Here is a 15,626-nt window from a genome sequence, read left to right as displayed (position 1 = left end):
CCTTTCTTCTCCTCTCCCTGTTAAGTATGGAGTGCCCCAACGCAATGTTTTGGGCGCAGTCCTATTCCTGATCTTCATCGACAAACTCTCTGACTCTGGAAAATCCTCTTTATCTATTTTCTGATGACTCCATCCTCTGACGTGACAACCCTCATCCTTCAGACAGGTGGGCCACAGCGTCTTCCTTCTCTAAAGACCTTGAAAAAATGTAACAAGCTGGTCAAACACTTGGAAGATGTCTTTCAATCCAGAAAACTCTCTCTCTCTCTCTCTCTCTCTCTCTCTCTCTCTCTCTCTCTCTCTCTCTCTCTCTCTCTCTCTCTCTCTCTCTCTCTCTCTCTCTCTCTCTCTCTCTCTCTCTCTCTCTCTCTCTCTCTCTCTCTCTCTCTCTCTCTCTCTCTCTCTCTCTCTCTCTCTCTCTCTCTCTCTCTCTCTCTCTCTCTCTCTCTCTCTCTCTCTCTCTCTCTCTCTCTCTCTCTCTCTCTCTCTCTCTCTCTCTCTCTCTCTCTCTCTCTGTCTCTCTGTCTCTCTGTCTCTCTGTCTCTCTGTCTCTCTGTCTCTCTGTCTCTCTGTCTCTCTGTCTCTCTGTCTCTCTGTCTCTGTCTCTGTCTCTCTCGTCTGGCAAACCCTCCTATCTACTTTCTTAGCAATCCTCTTGAGAAAGTTCAGTCATTCAAATTCATGGGACTCACTATCAGCCATCATCTTTCATGGGCAAACCACATTTCAAAGTTGGCCTCCAATGCCAGCTGTGGACTGGACATCCTGTGTCAAACAAAGTCATTCCTTGGCACACCTTAACTCCTATCCACTGACAAGTCCTTCATCTGCATATTGATGGAGTATTGCACTCTCCGCTGAGCTGGCGCTCCTGCCTCACAGCTTTTTCAGCTTGACACAGTGTAAACCAAGGCCTTCAAGATTGTTGGAATCTCCCACGATATTGCTTATTCGATGCGTCTATCACTTTGCCATAGCAGACAGGTCGGTGGTCTCTGTCTTCTACTGCCTCCTGTCTGGTCTCTCACCCTCTGGTCTTTCCATTATTTGTCTGCCCCTCTCACTCTCCCTAAATTTCTGCAGGACACTCACAGCCTACCCTTCTAGGTGAAACTACCAAAATCCATAATCACTGTTCATCTCCACTCATTCATTCCCCTTTTTCCTACATGTGGAACCAATTTCCACCTTCTCTTCAAACCTTACACCCATTATTTGTCCTTGTGCATCTGAAAAAAATGCATTAGCAAACTTATTGAATGAAAAATTGAGTGAATGCACACAGCAAGCAGGGCTGGCAGACAAATGCATCATAAGAATAAAATGTGGGGGAAATGCGAACTTTCCTATCATGGAAAAAGTTATTCTTCATGTACTGTATCGACTTCTCCACTGAACTGGGATCAGGAGTATGGTGCCATATTCAATACAATACACCATTATGTCAATGTCTATTATACAGTACTATATAATCCTGCAGAATACACTCCTTTATAGTGGAATGATTGAAAAGTACAAGATGTTTATGAAGAGCTGTGGTGGTGAATGTTGCTCACATCCAAATATGAGTAACCAAAACAATAAAAAATAATTTTACAGGGGGATCACGATAACTGGCTACATTGATCAAAATCTTTCAGGTCTATCTGCAATCACAAGTGAGGCTCATGGATGGAAGTGCAAGGTACATCTGACAGTGGGACAAACATCAAGAGGATAAATAAACAGGATAAGAGGAAAGAGAGGAGGTGGCGAAACTGAAACTAGCAAGAAAGGTGTTTGGGGAAAGAAAGAGTAGTGGGGGTAATAAAGATTATGGCACAGGATTGGGAATGATGAGAGATGTGGTTGTGCACTGCTTGCTTGAAGCCCAGGAGGGAAGAGTGAGACATAACATCCTCTGCAAGGTGGTTCCTCAAACCGGAGAAGCAAGGAATAAAAGAGTTGAGGTACACAATCAGCTTGGATTTTGAAGGTTTAACGAGATGGGGGTGACTGGAAGAATGGGTGCATCTTGCAATAGGTTTGGAGTGTCGGAGGATAGAGAGAGCAGAGGGAGCAATATTTGAGAGGAGGTGGTAAAAAAACAGAGATCATTGACCCTCCTGTAGTGCAAAAGTAACATACCTTGTGCTTTGGTTTCATCACAGGAGATTCCACTAATTTTGAGAGCTTGAGATTCCATCGAATCCAGGAGAGATTAATGTGATGCTGGGGGTCCAGCCCATAGCAGAGACCAGTATTCCGTTGAGCTCTGGACAAAGGCCTTGTAGAATGTGAGTAACTTTGATTTTCCAAGGAAGGACTTGGATCAGCAGAGGATGTCCAGTCCGCAGCTGGCTTTGGAGGCCAGCTTTGCAATGTGGTCGGCCCAGGAAAGGTCATTGCTGATGGTGAGGCCTAGAAGTTCAAGAGATTTGACCTCTTTCAGTGAATTACCAAGGATATAGATAGAAGGGTTTGTTTGACGATCACTCTCGAGAAATGGGGTGAGACTGAGATTTTCCAGGATTGAGGAACATGTTCCATTTGTCAGACATTCTAGCCATTACCAGATCTCAGCAGAGACAGATGCAGCTGCTGTCTGTCAAACAGAGAGATGGGGTTCTGTACGACACAATGTGAAGTTGTATCGGAGAGGTCATTTGGATAGATGAGGAACAAGACTGGGCTCACAACACTGCCTTGGGGAACTCCAGCCACCATTGGTAGAGAGGAGAAGAGAGTTCCAATGATAGCAATACTTTGACTGCATGAGCAGAGCAAGTAGGAAATCCAGGAATTAAGACAGCCTTGTATACCACAGGCTGAGAGCTTGGTAAGAAAAGCAGGATGTCATACCATGTAGAATGCTCGAGATTGTCCAGGGAGGCAGTCCTAACATCTTGTTTGAGATTGAGGGCATCCCACCATTGCTGAGAGATGAGCACATACATGTCCAGAGTTCAATGACTCTGGTGGTCACTGAGCATTCACCACCAAGCAGACCACTGGGTGCAAAAGGAGAACCACTAACCTGGATCTCTGATACTTTGGAAACACCATGAAAAAAATACTGCAGATGTGCAATAATCACACAAATCATGGAAATGTTGATTAGTCGACAACATCACGATCAAGCCAGAGGTGGTCCAATCCACATTAAGGTGCATTCTGTAATTATTTCGCCAACCACTGTTTATAATGCACATTGCATGAAACAGAGCAGGTGGGTAGTTTTGATGCATGGGATTATATGCCTGAGGTCAATACATTTGGAAATGTGATATGGGGAGATTGGTGAAATCACAGAAAGAATGGAATTGAAAGCGATTCAAGGAGAGAATGGGGAAGAGATAAAAAGAAAATCAATGTTATTGACTAACCCCATGATCCTTGTTGTGTCTGCAGAGCCATGGCATGGTCCCCAGAATGTCCGGATATTGACCACACGTGCCCGAGAGCTGGGGCTCCGCTGGGATCCCCTGGGGTACAACGTCACGCGCTGCCATGCTTATAATGTGACCGTCTGCTACAACAGCAGCCGATTGGGCAGTGACCCAAGCTCCAACAGCACGACGGAGACTTGCTGCGATGCTGGTCGTGCTTTACAAGGATACACACTCACGAAATTACCTCCATTCCACCAGCTGAGTGTGCGTGCTGTGCTTGCCACTCCAGAGGGACGGAAAGCGAGCCTCTCAGTGTCGGCACAGACCAAGGAGGACGGTGTGTGTTTACCTCTTTGGAATGACTAGTTATTTTTGTAGATGTTTTTCATTGTTACTAACAGAATATACTTCTGGAAATAAGTAAAATTGGAACTTCAGTCACTCTATTTGTACTTCTGCATGACTGTTGTCCTTGTTCAGGGTCGACTGGTTGAATCCTCTTGCTCCATTCTTTCCCATCTTATGTATGATTGTGTTAACATCAGTGCTATTCTTGCAGATAAACTATCCAATTCAGCCACAGGGATTTGAACGGAATTCATAATTGCTTCCTTCGCATGAATTGTTTGTAACTTTATCTGGGACAAATCTTATTGTTTTATCTTATTTCATGGGTACTCGTCTTCAAAGCGAGCAATCTCAAGCAACATGCCTCATCACCACTGGGTATATTATCCCAGACCACATGATGGACCCTCTTATTTAAAATTCAGAACATCTAATTCCTTAATTCTTACGATCACCTACTCTTTCCCCATTTTGTAGCCCTTCAAATTACAATGTCTGAGACTTGTGTTGATGAAAATGTTTGCAGATCCACATTACCCTGGATATTTTATTCCCTTTGTGGAGGCAGTCTGTGATGATGCCCTGTGGTGAGAGGGCATCTTGCCTCAGTTTGATTCCTGGTACCCTTCATGTAATTTGACAGTTTTGACTCGGTCAATCTGGTTTCATTTCGAATCACGCTCACGCATTACCTCCACCTCTTGGGATTAGTTGGTTACTGATAAAACACAGTGAGGGAGTTCTGGGTTTGAAACACAATATTTGGTACTCAGCAGTTTCCATTCAGCATTTTTCTTTTTGAGAAAATCTCATCATCATATGGTCAGCTTGTACAGTTCAATGGAAGGAAATCAAAGATGGAGGATTTGACCACAGAAATTATATTTATAATTTTATACAGTACGAGTAGGGGTACCCGACGTTACCCGGTATTTTTTTGTGGGGGCCTAAAACACTTCCCAACACCCATTTGGGAATGGGGTCAGGGATCATTTAATATGACCTTTCATGTAGCTACAAAGGCTTGGGCATGAAGGAGAGATTTTTAAAATGTTCGTCACAGCCGCCTGTTCAACTGACAATCCCATGAGATTTGCAGAAATCCCGTGGAATTGCAAATGGCAAGTGACCATGAGACCCGAAACCAAGATATCACAAATTCAAATTCGCACGTAAAAAGTAAAATACTGTACAATAAAAAAAAAGTAACCCCCCCCCCGCCCCCCGTTATGGGACATTTCGTATATTGTATATATATATATACACACACACACACACACACACACACACACACACACACACACACACACACACACACACACACACACACACACACACACACACACACACACGGCTCTCTTGTCTTACAGATCGAGGCTCTTTAAAGAGTGAAGTGACAGAGGATTAAAAACTTCAAACTGACGGGGGACAATAGTTTGACACAGCCAAGGGAATAAACAAACAGTGAAAGAGGAGACACAGTAGTGGAGGAAGTAGATCAATCTATTTCACACAATTCCTTGGAGTTAAATATTCACTACTTCTTTAACAACTGCAATCGATCCCACCTTCTTGCATTGTATCACGAGAAAAGTGTCTGGCCCAAGTCTTTCACGAACCAACAGGCCAGGCCTGACGTTCGAACAAACGTTATTTTGGGCAGAAATTTGTAAATTGTTCAGCGTGCCGGAGATAACTTTCTGTGACATCTTTAACATCCACCAACTAATGACAGCCGAATGGACGCCCAGTTTAACGTCCATCCTGGGGATGGTGCATTTTGTGAGATGCGACGCTCTTCCTGCGAAGAATCAATCTAACAATGTATAGTCAAGTTTGGAATTGACGACAGCCTAGGACAGCTCAAAGGCAAGTGCTACCTCTGCACCATCCTGTCAGACGTTTTGCGGTAAACATCACTTTACGTAATTTATAATTGGGGATCTTTGACACGTCTATTTAAAATGTCTGCTTGCAACACCTTTTTGCTGATGGTTTGTTGTTTTTCTTGATTGATCAACCCAGTCCAATATCAATTGATGATATCGTGGGCGATACAAATGAAACATTTGCAAGATGTACCCTTCGTCTGGAGTCAAAAATGTTTAAAGGCCAAGCCGCAATCCTTGCATTTTGAAGCAATTATTTTTGTCTTGATGATTAAGCCATTAAAACATCAACAATTATCAAGGACTGAAGCTTTAAAATGCTGGTATTTCACACTGTCCCATTATGTTGACGTTGTTGTTGTCATCTCTCTCACCACCACCCCCTCCCACCCCCACCCCTCCCTTTTTACTTATTTTTGTGCTTGCCAGGAAAGCTTGCTGTGTTTTCAGTACCGGTGTCCCTTGCCCTTAAGTTGGGGGTATTTTTCTCACGAGTTTTATTTTCATCATTTGGTCCTGTTACTGAAGCCATTAAGACGGCAAACATCCCTCCCTGCCCAGGATTGGTGTTAACGGCCTGTGTGAAAATCCATGTGACCATCACACGCCGCCCCTATTTAGTCGTGTTCCATGGTACTACACTGTGGAGATCTCTCCCACAAATAAATACACTCTCTTTGAAGAATGTGCCAACTCCTGCCAGCGCATTCGTATTGTAAAAGCCAATTGCACATGACTGTGCGGCTCACATGCTGGTGGCTGCGTAGCAACAACATTGCAGGCCTTTTTCCTTTCTTCCCCAAACTGCATGCCTTCTTACGAACCTGAAAAGTTTAAAAAAAAATCTTTCTGCTATATCTGTCTGCACTCAAAAAGGCTTGTTTTGGAAAAAAAATTTTGAAGGAAAAAAAAGAACACGTTGATTTTCAGTTGACTCGAGTTTCCTCGACACACCAAGAACTCCCTTTTGTAAAGAGAACCATATTTTGGTTTGTGTGCCCTTTTTTTATTTTAATGAGGCTTTTAATATTAATATCTGAAATAATAATGACAAGGACCGTTGCTCTCGCGGGGTCTGCCTGTGGAATGTGCTGCTGATTGTGAATATTGTTCCACTAGACACAATCTTGTTTGTATTCATAGTTCCTGGGCCAATCTCTGTGGAAAACATCATGTGGGAGGGCACGGACGAGACCATCCTGCTGAAATGGCTTCAACCAGAGGAGCCGAATGGAATTCTCACGCAATACAAGGTATCGGCCTTAATTATGTCTCCATACACCAGGAATGCTAATTTGAATACTTTCGAGCTTGAGATATATTCCCTGCTGGTTCGCAGGAGAGCAGTTATCCCTTTGCATCAGGACCCAAAAATGGACATCATTGCAGTGTGAGGAGGGCCCAAAGCTGAAAGAAATAAAGCTAAATTATTCTCTCAAGGTTAGCGAACGCAGCAGTTGTTATTAGAAGTGAAGGTACTGTGCTGATTCCACATCCAATCAAAGCCAGACAATGGGTTGGAAAACCTCCACTTAACCTCTGGGCTTGTGGTCCTACTTAACCGCTGGCATTTGGCATGAGATGTATGACCGGAAAAGAATGAAATGTTCTCGTGAAGCACTTGTAATACTATTGATAAAATCAATCGGCTTCTTGTTTGATTGATATATATATATATATATATATATATATATATATATATATATATATATATATATATATATATATATATATATACACATCTTCTTCTTCTTTCGGCTGCTCCCGTTCGGGGTCGCCACAGCAGATCATCCGTATGATCCGCATAGTGATTTGGCACATGTTTTACGCCGGATGCCCTTCCTGACGCAACCCTGGTCGCCTCTTACGACACAGGGATATGGTACACCTATTTTAACCGGGGTATACACCGGCCCAGTATACTGGTACTCATTTCGCCAACCTCGGAAGGATGACAGGCTGAGTCAACCCCCTGGTGTATTAATTCAGTGGCCCAACGGGGCTTGAATTCGGGACCTTTTGGATCCCAAGCCGCTGCCCTAACCACTGCACCAACACCAGGCTATATATATATATATATATATATATATATATATATATATATATATATATATATATATATATATATATATATATATATATATATATATATATATATACATACATATATATACATACATATATATATATATATATATATACATATATAGATTTATATATACATACATTATGCACATATATATATATATATATATATATATATATATATATATATATATATATATATATATATATATATATATACATATATATATATATATACATATATATATATATATATATATACATATATATATATATATACATATATATATATATATATATATATATATATATATATATATATATATATATACATATATATATATATTGTTGCGGATTTTCGCGCCCGCCGGCGTGCTGACGGCCACGTAACTCGAATCGCGGCACGTCGCCCACCGGACGGACAATCCAGTCGTGACCCTCTCGGACTAACGCCGGGAACCAGTCACGGGTGGACCTTTCGGTCTCACCGCGATCGAGCCAATCAGCCCCCGCGTTGGATAGGGTTGCTCGCCGAATTCGACCTACCTAAGTACCCACGCGGAGGGTAGACCGGGCGATCGCACCTCGCCGCAGGTCGACTTCGGACACGGGCCACTTTAGCGACCCGTTCCGTACTATCAGAATAACCGAGCGGTGTTATCGTCGACCTCGACGGTTCGATTAATTATCGGGCGTATTCAGCCCACTACCAACCCTTTACGTGAAGCAAGATGGGGATTCAATGGGAGAAATGACGAAGCGAAGCGGGAGAACAGTTCAATAATAAAGCACATTTATTCGCGGCACACGGGAAGCACACATATACAATTCCACCAAAAGCACACAGAAAAGACACAATGCAATTTACACAAAAAGCAAATGTAAAAGCGAAAACACAATGCAGAGCTAATACCGACTACCGAGCACACGGCAACACATACAATTCTACTTCACAGACGGCGCCGACAACACATACCCAAAACCAAGGAAAGAAATACCCTCAAGGATGAGGCGGGCCTGAGGCCGAGACCGGGTCGCGCCTACCCGTCTGGTGATGAGACGCGGAGCGGCGATGGCGCCCCAACCCCGCGGGCCTCGCGGAGGGTGTCTGGTAGGGGGTGGGAAAGGGGCCCCCTTGGTCGCACTATCTCAGCGCGGGGGGAAACAGGAGGGGGTTGTTGATGCTCGGGGTATAGAGGATCTTTATTATCCCTGGTGTGCGTCTCCACCTCGGCCAGGTCGCGCTGTCGGCCTCCCTCGGGTGCAGCTCCCTGCACGACGCGAGCACCCCCTCGTCTGGTGTCGCCGCCTTTCCACAGCTCGTCCCCTCCGTTCCGACTCCAACGCACACGACGAGCAGCTCCACCGCCCGCGAAGTCTTGACCCTCTGCTTCCGACTCTCCTACTCTCCGCCTCTGGACTCTCCGACTCTGGACTCTTCTTTGGACTCTCCTCTTTTCTGACTGACGAACACGGTCCTTTTATCCCCCTGTAGCTTCGCCTTTGACCCCCTCCCTTTGACCTTTCACCTCGCTCCCCATTGGCCCGAGAAAAAGTGGGCGTGAAGGCTTTTTGATCCACAAATTTGCATATATCGATCGTCCTGGAGGCGGGGCCAAATCGCCCCTCGCTCACCGATTGGACGGCAAAAAGTGGGCGTGTGTCGTTTTTGATCCGTTTTTGAAGCACAAAATCCGTGATTTTGTACACGCTGTTCGGCGCGCGCCCTGCACGAGTCCAACACCGGTACCCACAGCGGGGCAAGAACGGTGGCGATGCTACGGTTGCGAGGTGTGACGTGAAGGTCGTGGCGGTTGTGGTGAAGCGGCGTTGTGGTTGGCGGTTGATGTTGTGGTTGTGGTGGTAATCATGGCGGTTGGTCCAAAATAAAGATTGCAAAAGAAAAACGGCTATCCTGAAGAGTCGCAGCACGCATAAATGACATGTATTCCCACTAGACAACGGGTTTGGACCTAACTACACATGTACTTACCGAGATACCTCACCTAAGGGACCTGACTGGTGGTTTGCGAATTTGGTAACCACAACAATGTATATATATATATATATATATATATATATATATATATATATATATATATATATATATATATATATATATACATATCATTTATTTATTTTTTTAACCCCAAAAAATATATATGTATTTTTTTTTTTTTTTGAGTAAACAATCACAGAAATGCACGACTGCTTCTGACATCACCAAACCTCTTGTAATGTGCCAGTTACACACGTTTTCATATTTTAACTTAGACTACTGATTTTTGGGTGATCATTTGGTGGTCAATGAGATTTTTAAAAATGAGCATTGGCTTGTTAAAGGCAACACTTGCCAATTGTTTCATCAGTAAAGGTGATCATGCAAAAAAAATTATATTGCATCATCACGTGCCATGCCTTATGCTGGGTGTTGGCGCTGCCAAAGCAGTTACCAGCCTACAATCCTCGTCAGGTCATCACTCTGACCCAGGGAGTCGGGGCAGGAATTTGGCCAGGGTGCCGGCAATAGCTCACCTCCTCTTCACAGTCGACACCATGGAATCTTTAACGTCCACCAACTAATGCCGGCAGACAGGACACCCAGTTTAACGTCCATCCGAGAGACGGTACACACATTGCTGAATCACCCCGCCTGCGGAACACCGGGATGACAGTTTATAGCTGGGTCGGGATTCAAAACCCAGGCTATAGACGGCTTATAAGTGAGTGTGCGTACCTTGAGGCCATCCTGCCAGCCCTTTTATTTCAGGGCCCATTCAAATCTTACAAAGACAAAATGGTAGAGTTTTTTGTTATTGTTGTTGCCACCTACAACCCCTTTCATCTAAATCCTATACATTCCATTCTTCAGATGATGACAGAACTGTCTGTCCCATCTGCATTTAGTTTGTGAAAGTTAAAGATCCCTCCGTATCTCTCAAGAAGATTAGGTTATTGTGTGTGAGTACTCTGACTAAATTTCCTGCCTAAAACTTTACTACTGTTGTATAAAATCCCAATAGCAAGGTCAAAGGTTGGCAAGGAATGCTGGGCAAGTGGTTTGTTTCAATGGCCTTTTGGTCTCATCCTTATGTCACCATCCATTGGTTGGTTATCCATGTTGTGGAAGGGGTATTTCGAATTTACCATTCACCTTCGGAGGTATTTTGTGAGGAATAGTACTAGCACATTACCGGTAGGGTGATTGCATCAGCTCCACCTCCCCAGCAGTGATATACACACACAATTACATTTCTACTGTGAGTAAACTCACACATACAATTCTGACTACTCAACAAAAAAAACCTCAGCCTCCCCATCCCATCTCGGTCCCATCTTTGCTCTCCCCCACCCCACCCCCACCCCAAATATCACCTTCCCCTCCCAACCATAAGGCATCAATTCCCTCCCCACACTAAAGCCTGCAAACCCCCCATGCTCCCTCTCCTTCCATTGAAAGTCCTCAACCCCCCCCCCCTTTCCTCCTTCAAAAGCAGTCCCATATTTATTCTCACCCTCCTCCCGCCCATAAAAGCAAATGGGCATTCCCACGTCGAAACAGTGAAATATGTAATGCTTTCTGCCCCCCCCCCCATCATGCTATCCACGACTTCACAGAAACCCATCACAATTTAAAGAAAAAAAATAATCTAAAATAATAGCAAACCTGCGTAGCCTCTGCAGTAAAAGCACTGCTTGAGAGAAAAGGTAATTCTAAAGGGTTCCTAAATTAATGGCCATCGTTTAAAAACTGTGGGTGGAGTCAGGCGAACTATCCAAACAATGGGTGGAACTCGCAGGCATCCACACATGCATGGACGTACGTACGGATGGACACGCCTACCGATGGGCACACGACCTCTTTCTAGTGTGCCCCCTAATGCTTTCGGATGTAATTTATTACTCGCTTCATGATGTCTTCAGGCTCTCGATCTGGCAATTGTCTTTCAGTTTTTTTGGTTAAATTTTTTTTTTTTAGTCCCACTACTATTATTACCTTGGTATATCATGTTTCCTTTCTTCTTTGACAACAAATTGTGAGCATGTTTCAATGACTTGTATTGTTCTGACATACTTGTATTCATATATTGAAAACTGAGGGCACCACCATCACTTTGTAGCTACTCCAAAAGGCAAGGCCATGCTACCTATTGGGCAGCTGTATGAGTTGATCGTGTCATCATTTTGAATGTGGATCTTTCCAACGACCACCAATTTGTGAGATACTTTTATGCAATGAATTAGTGAAAGATTTACGAGAAGGTATGTCGTTGCCGACAGTCATCACAACAATGTGGGAGATGTATTAACGTAAAGCGATATTCCCCAAGCTGGACTTACGGCCTCTCCCTTTTCATTGGAATCTGTTTTGTTGGAGAAGGTGTGTGCTGCAGTTGGTATGGATCTTGATAGTATTTGACAGATGCTATTGCAATCAGTTTAAGGAGTACTTTCATTTTTGAGAAGCTCTGATATCGAGAGCAAAAGATGTGATGTGTAGAGAATGGGAACAGAAGTGATAAAGGAGGAGTGATGCTTCTCCAATATGGGAAATGCTGATTGTCTATCATGTTCTTATTTAAATGATGATGATGATAATGTATTGGTGGCATAGTGTCAACACAAAAATCCAAGGTTGTTAGATTTAAAATAGCCAATAGGATCCTGATGAAATTTTGCATCACAAGGTCACCTCATGTATAGCAATAAAACGAATAAATTAATTACTGAAGACATCTTAGGAACAGGAAGGACTGGGGTTTAGGACACTTTATCAGGCCTTAAGTTTGCTATATGAAGTCTAATGTGCATAGCTTCCATGTGATGTTGAAATTCCGTTATCATGCTTACCAGGTGTCCTATAATGCTGTGCGCTCGGGTGATCCAAACTTCCGTCATGAAGAGGCTCAGGGTACAGTGTTTAAGGCCATCAATCAAACCCAACATCTGTTTTCTGGCCTTTTCCCTGGCACTACGTACTCCATCACTGTGTGTGCCAGCACAGCGCGTGGATATGGTCAAGCCACTACAGTCCGCCTTACAACGCAGATCTCTGGTAAGCAATAAGCTCACAAACAGCACCTGTAGTAAGCTCACAAATCGTGAACCATCAGTGTGTACACAAGTTAAATGAATTTCTTGCATGAAGGATTATTTGTTATACTGCAAGATTTTCTGTTCTTTTTTATTGAAGGATTATTTGTCGGAAATATCAAAATATATCAATAGCCCGCACACACGAAGCGAAACGCGAGGTTAAGCAATTGGTTCATGGCCGTCCGTCTGTCTGTCTCGTTTATGATCGAGGACCAACTTATTTAAATTGAATGTTATATTTTGAACATGAATTGGAACATGAACAGGAAGACAAGTATGCTGTTTTACAGTACAGTTTGATACTTTGTCTCTGAATTTGTCCCAATTGTACATGCGCAGAGAGGAGTGGGATAATAGTTTTACTCCGTCTGCCTGGCAGTGAATAGAAATTGAAAATCAGGTCTTGAGTTTGAGCCCCTGGCGTGCTGTGAGATAACACCGGGTGGATTGACTCAGCTTGTCATCCTTCCAAGGTTGGCAAAATGAGTATTTAGCTCACTGGAAATAGGGGACACTGCATCAGCAGCACAGCTGCACTCCCAGAAATGATACAACCAGCCACCACAGGCTACATACAATTTTTTTTATTGTCACACAGACTTGCGATTACTTATTCTTTAATGGTCTCAATTATTTACACCTGCTTTTGGGGCTTGGAAGGAAAAGTTTTTTGGCCAACTATTTCATGAAATTGCTTGCCAGTCTTGATGTTCGCTATGAGCTGCTTTGGAAAAAAAAATGGAATTTATCAAGCATGCCAACAATAACTCTCCTACTCTTCATCAAACGAGACGACTTGCTCTGTACTACAGATCCATGGTTCCGGGCTGATTTACTTGTCCGAGGATTCGATGTACAAACAAATTCACACACACAACTTGCAAAACTAATGATTTATTCCAGACGAGCAGCTGTAACCACCCTTGCCCGGTGCTGTTCTAATTCCGTTGACATTTTGTTTTAAATCAAGTTTTTTTTTGTTTTTTTTTTCTTTGTGTGTGGGTGCCCAAAACATTTCCCTACACACACTAAGGAATGGGGTCAGGATCATTTTATATTACTTTTCACATAGCCACCAAAGGCTATAGCACTATAGAACAATTTAAAATATATATGTCCAAAAAAATCCAACTATTTTTTTCGAAATTTTCAAAAACTTTTTTTGCCCTAAAACACTTCCCAGCACTTGCTGATGAACCTCTGAAAGTTTGACGAAGATCCGTTTGGCCATCTCTCAGAAAAATGGCGACACACACACACAAACATATTTCTAAAAGTACAGACTAGCAGTGCCTATCCTTTGCTTCACTGACGTACCAATTAGTCATCCTGTTTGCCAAAAAATTTCTGCAAGAAGGAAAGGAAGACAAATTTCCCCATGCATAGAATGGTTTAATCCCTAACCCACCCACCTCCGCCATCCCCCTCCTCACGTCCTGCCTCTCCCTTTGCCCCCCCCCTCCCCGTTCATCCTGATGTCCCTTCCTGCTAGAAATCTCACACATGATGACAGGCTTTGCTTTGACAATCTCCTCTGTTTTGGGGAGGGGGTGAGAAGATGGGAAGGAGGACAAGTTTATCCATGTGAAGAGTACTTTAACCTCAGCATTGCCTAGGTAAAAAGGAAATTGTAATACCCTCTGCCCCCACTACCAGGTGGCGCAACACGATACACATTTACATAGAGAATTTATGCCCCCACCCCCTCTTCCGCCCATCCCCCACACTCCTGTGTGAGGCCTCGGCAACATAAACTATGTTACCCCCAACACAAAGTTGTATTTGTGCCCTGAGTTTGGAGTTTTTGACTTAAAAGATGTGGCCGTGCAGAAAGAACAAAGCCAGAGAGAGACAGACAGACAGACAGACAGAGCTAGAGACAATGGCATTTATATATCGGCTACAGATTAACCTCTCTGAGTGAACTCACATTTGGTTTGAATGTTTTTGGCATTGTGTCATCTATACTTTGTCCAGTAGCCAACTGGTGAAAGAGTATTGTTTGCTACTGGAGGATGAGATTCTTTTCAACTTCCAATCCCTTTTGCACGGATTAAGTCTGGTTTTCTTGACTCGTATTTTGTGAATAAACCGCTGAACTTGAGGGACCAACTTCCATCTTGGATGGGTTTTATGTTCATGGAACCTGCATAAGTTAATATGCCCTCAGCCCCTTTTACTTTCTATTCTCTCATTATGATGAAGCCAGTTGACATTATGTGGTAGTTTTGTCGTGAAAACAACAAATGTGTCATGTAAACAACAATTTTAATGACAGTAACGTGCTTGCACTTTCGGTTGAAAAGCTGTCCGCATTGGGTAAAACCAGGCACACACAAAGGCAAATTGACTTCACACAAACCAAATGAGAACACTTAAGGTCGTTAGAATCTCACTCGAGTTTCTCTTCAGTTTTTGTTCGCACTACAAGAAGCAATATGTGAAAAGGCTGAGTCACCTGAAATTTGTAACATGTTTACGTCAGTGTGCAGCATGTTAGTGCCAAGCTGAATCTCGAAGTGAAAACGGAGCAAGTTGAGAGGTCTCATGAAAAAAAATATACAAACGGTAAATTCCCACCAATAGCCGACTTAGTATCTACTATTTTGTTAATTTTGCAACCTTGATCCTTCTTGACCTTTGGCTGCATGAACTTCCCTTATTCAGTCTATCGAGCAAAAAATATGTGGAAGTTCTGAAAAAATTTTTTAGAAGTCTCCAGCCTCACCAATGACGAACTTTTGTTGTACTTTCAAGGCAAACTGATTTTAACAATATCACAGATATTCTGTTTTGACAGCTCCACCGAGCTGTCCATGCTATATCTGTAATGCTG

General features: G+C 43.2%; 1 protein-coding gene across 1 annotated transcript in view; it reads left to right on the top strand.

The window, feature by feature from the left end:
- LOC147017488 (receptor-type tyrosine-protein phosphatase mu-like) overlaps positions 1-15,626 on the top strand; it is a 513,419-nt gene that overhangs the window by 201,048 nt on the left and 296,745 nt on the right. The window contains exons 8-10 of the mRNA XM_085847977.1: positions 3,391-3,708; positions 6,752-6,861; positions 12,548-12,749. Of these exons, the coding sequence (XP_085704103.1) occupies positions 3,391-3,708; positions 6,752-6,861; positions 12,548-12,749 (630 nt within the window). The remainder of the gene's footprint in view (positions 1-3,390; positions 3,709-6,751; positions 6,862-12,547; positions 12,750-15,626) is intronic.

Source organism: Eptatretus burgeri, chromosome 11 (assembly GCF_056783735.1).
Source record: "Eptatretus burgeri isolate ZD-2024b chromosome 11, Ebu_testis_v1, whole genome shotgun sequence".
NCBI classification, from domain to species: domain Eukaryota; kingdom Metazoa; phylum Chordata; class Myxini; order Myxiniformes; family Myxinidae; genus Eptatretus; species Eptatretus burgeri.
Note: the sequence above shows the minus strand (reverse complement) of the source record. Positions and strands in the feature narration are given on the sequence as shown.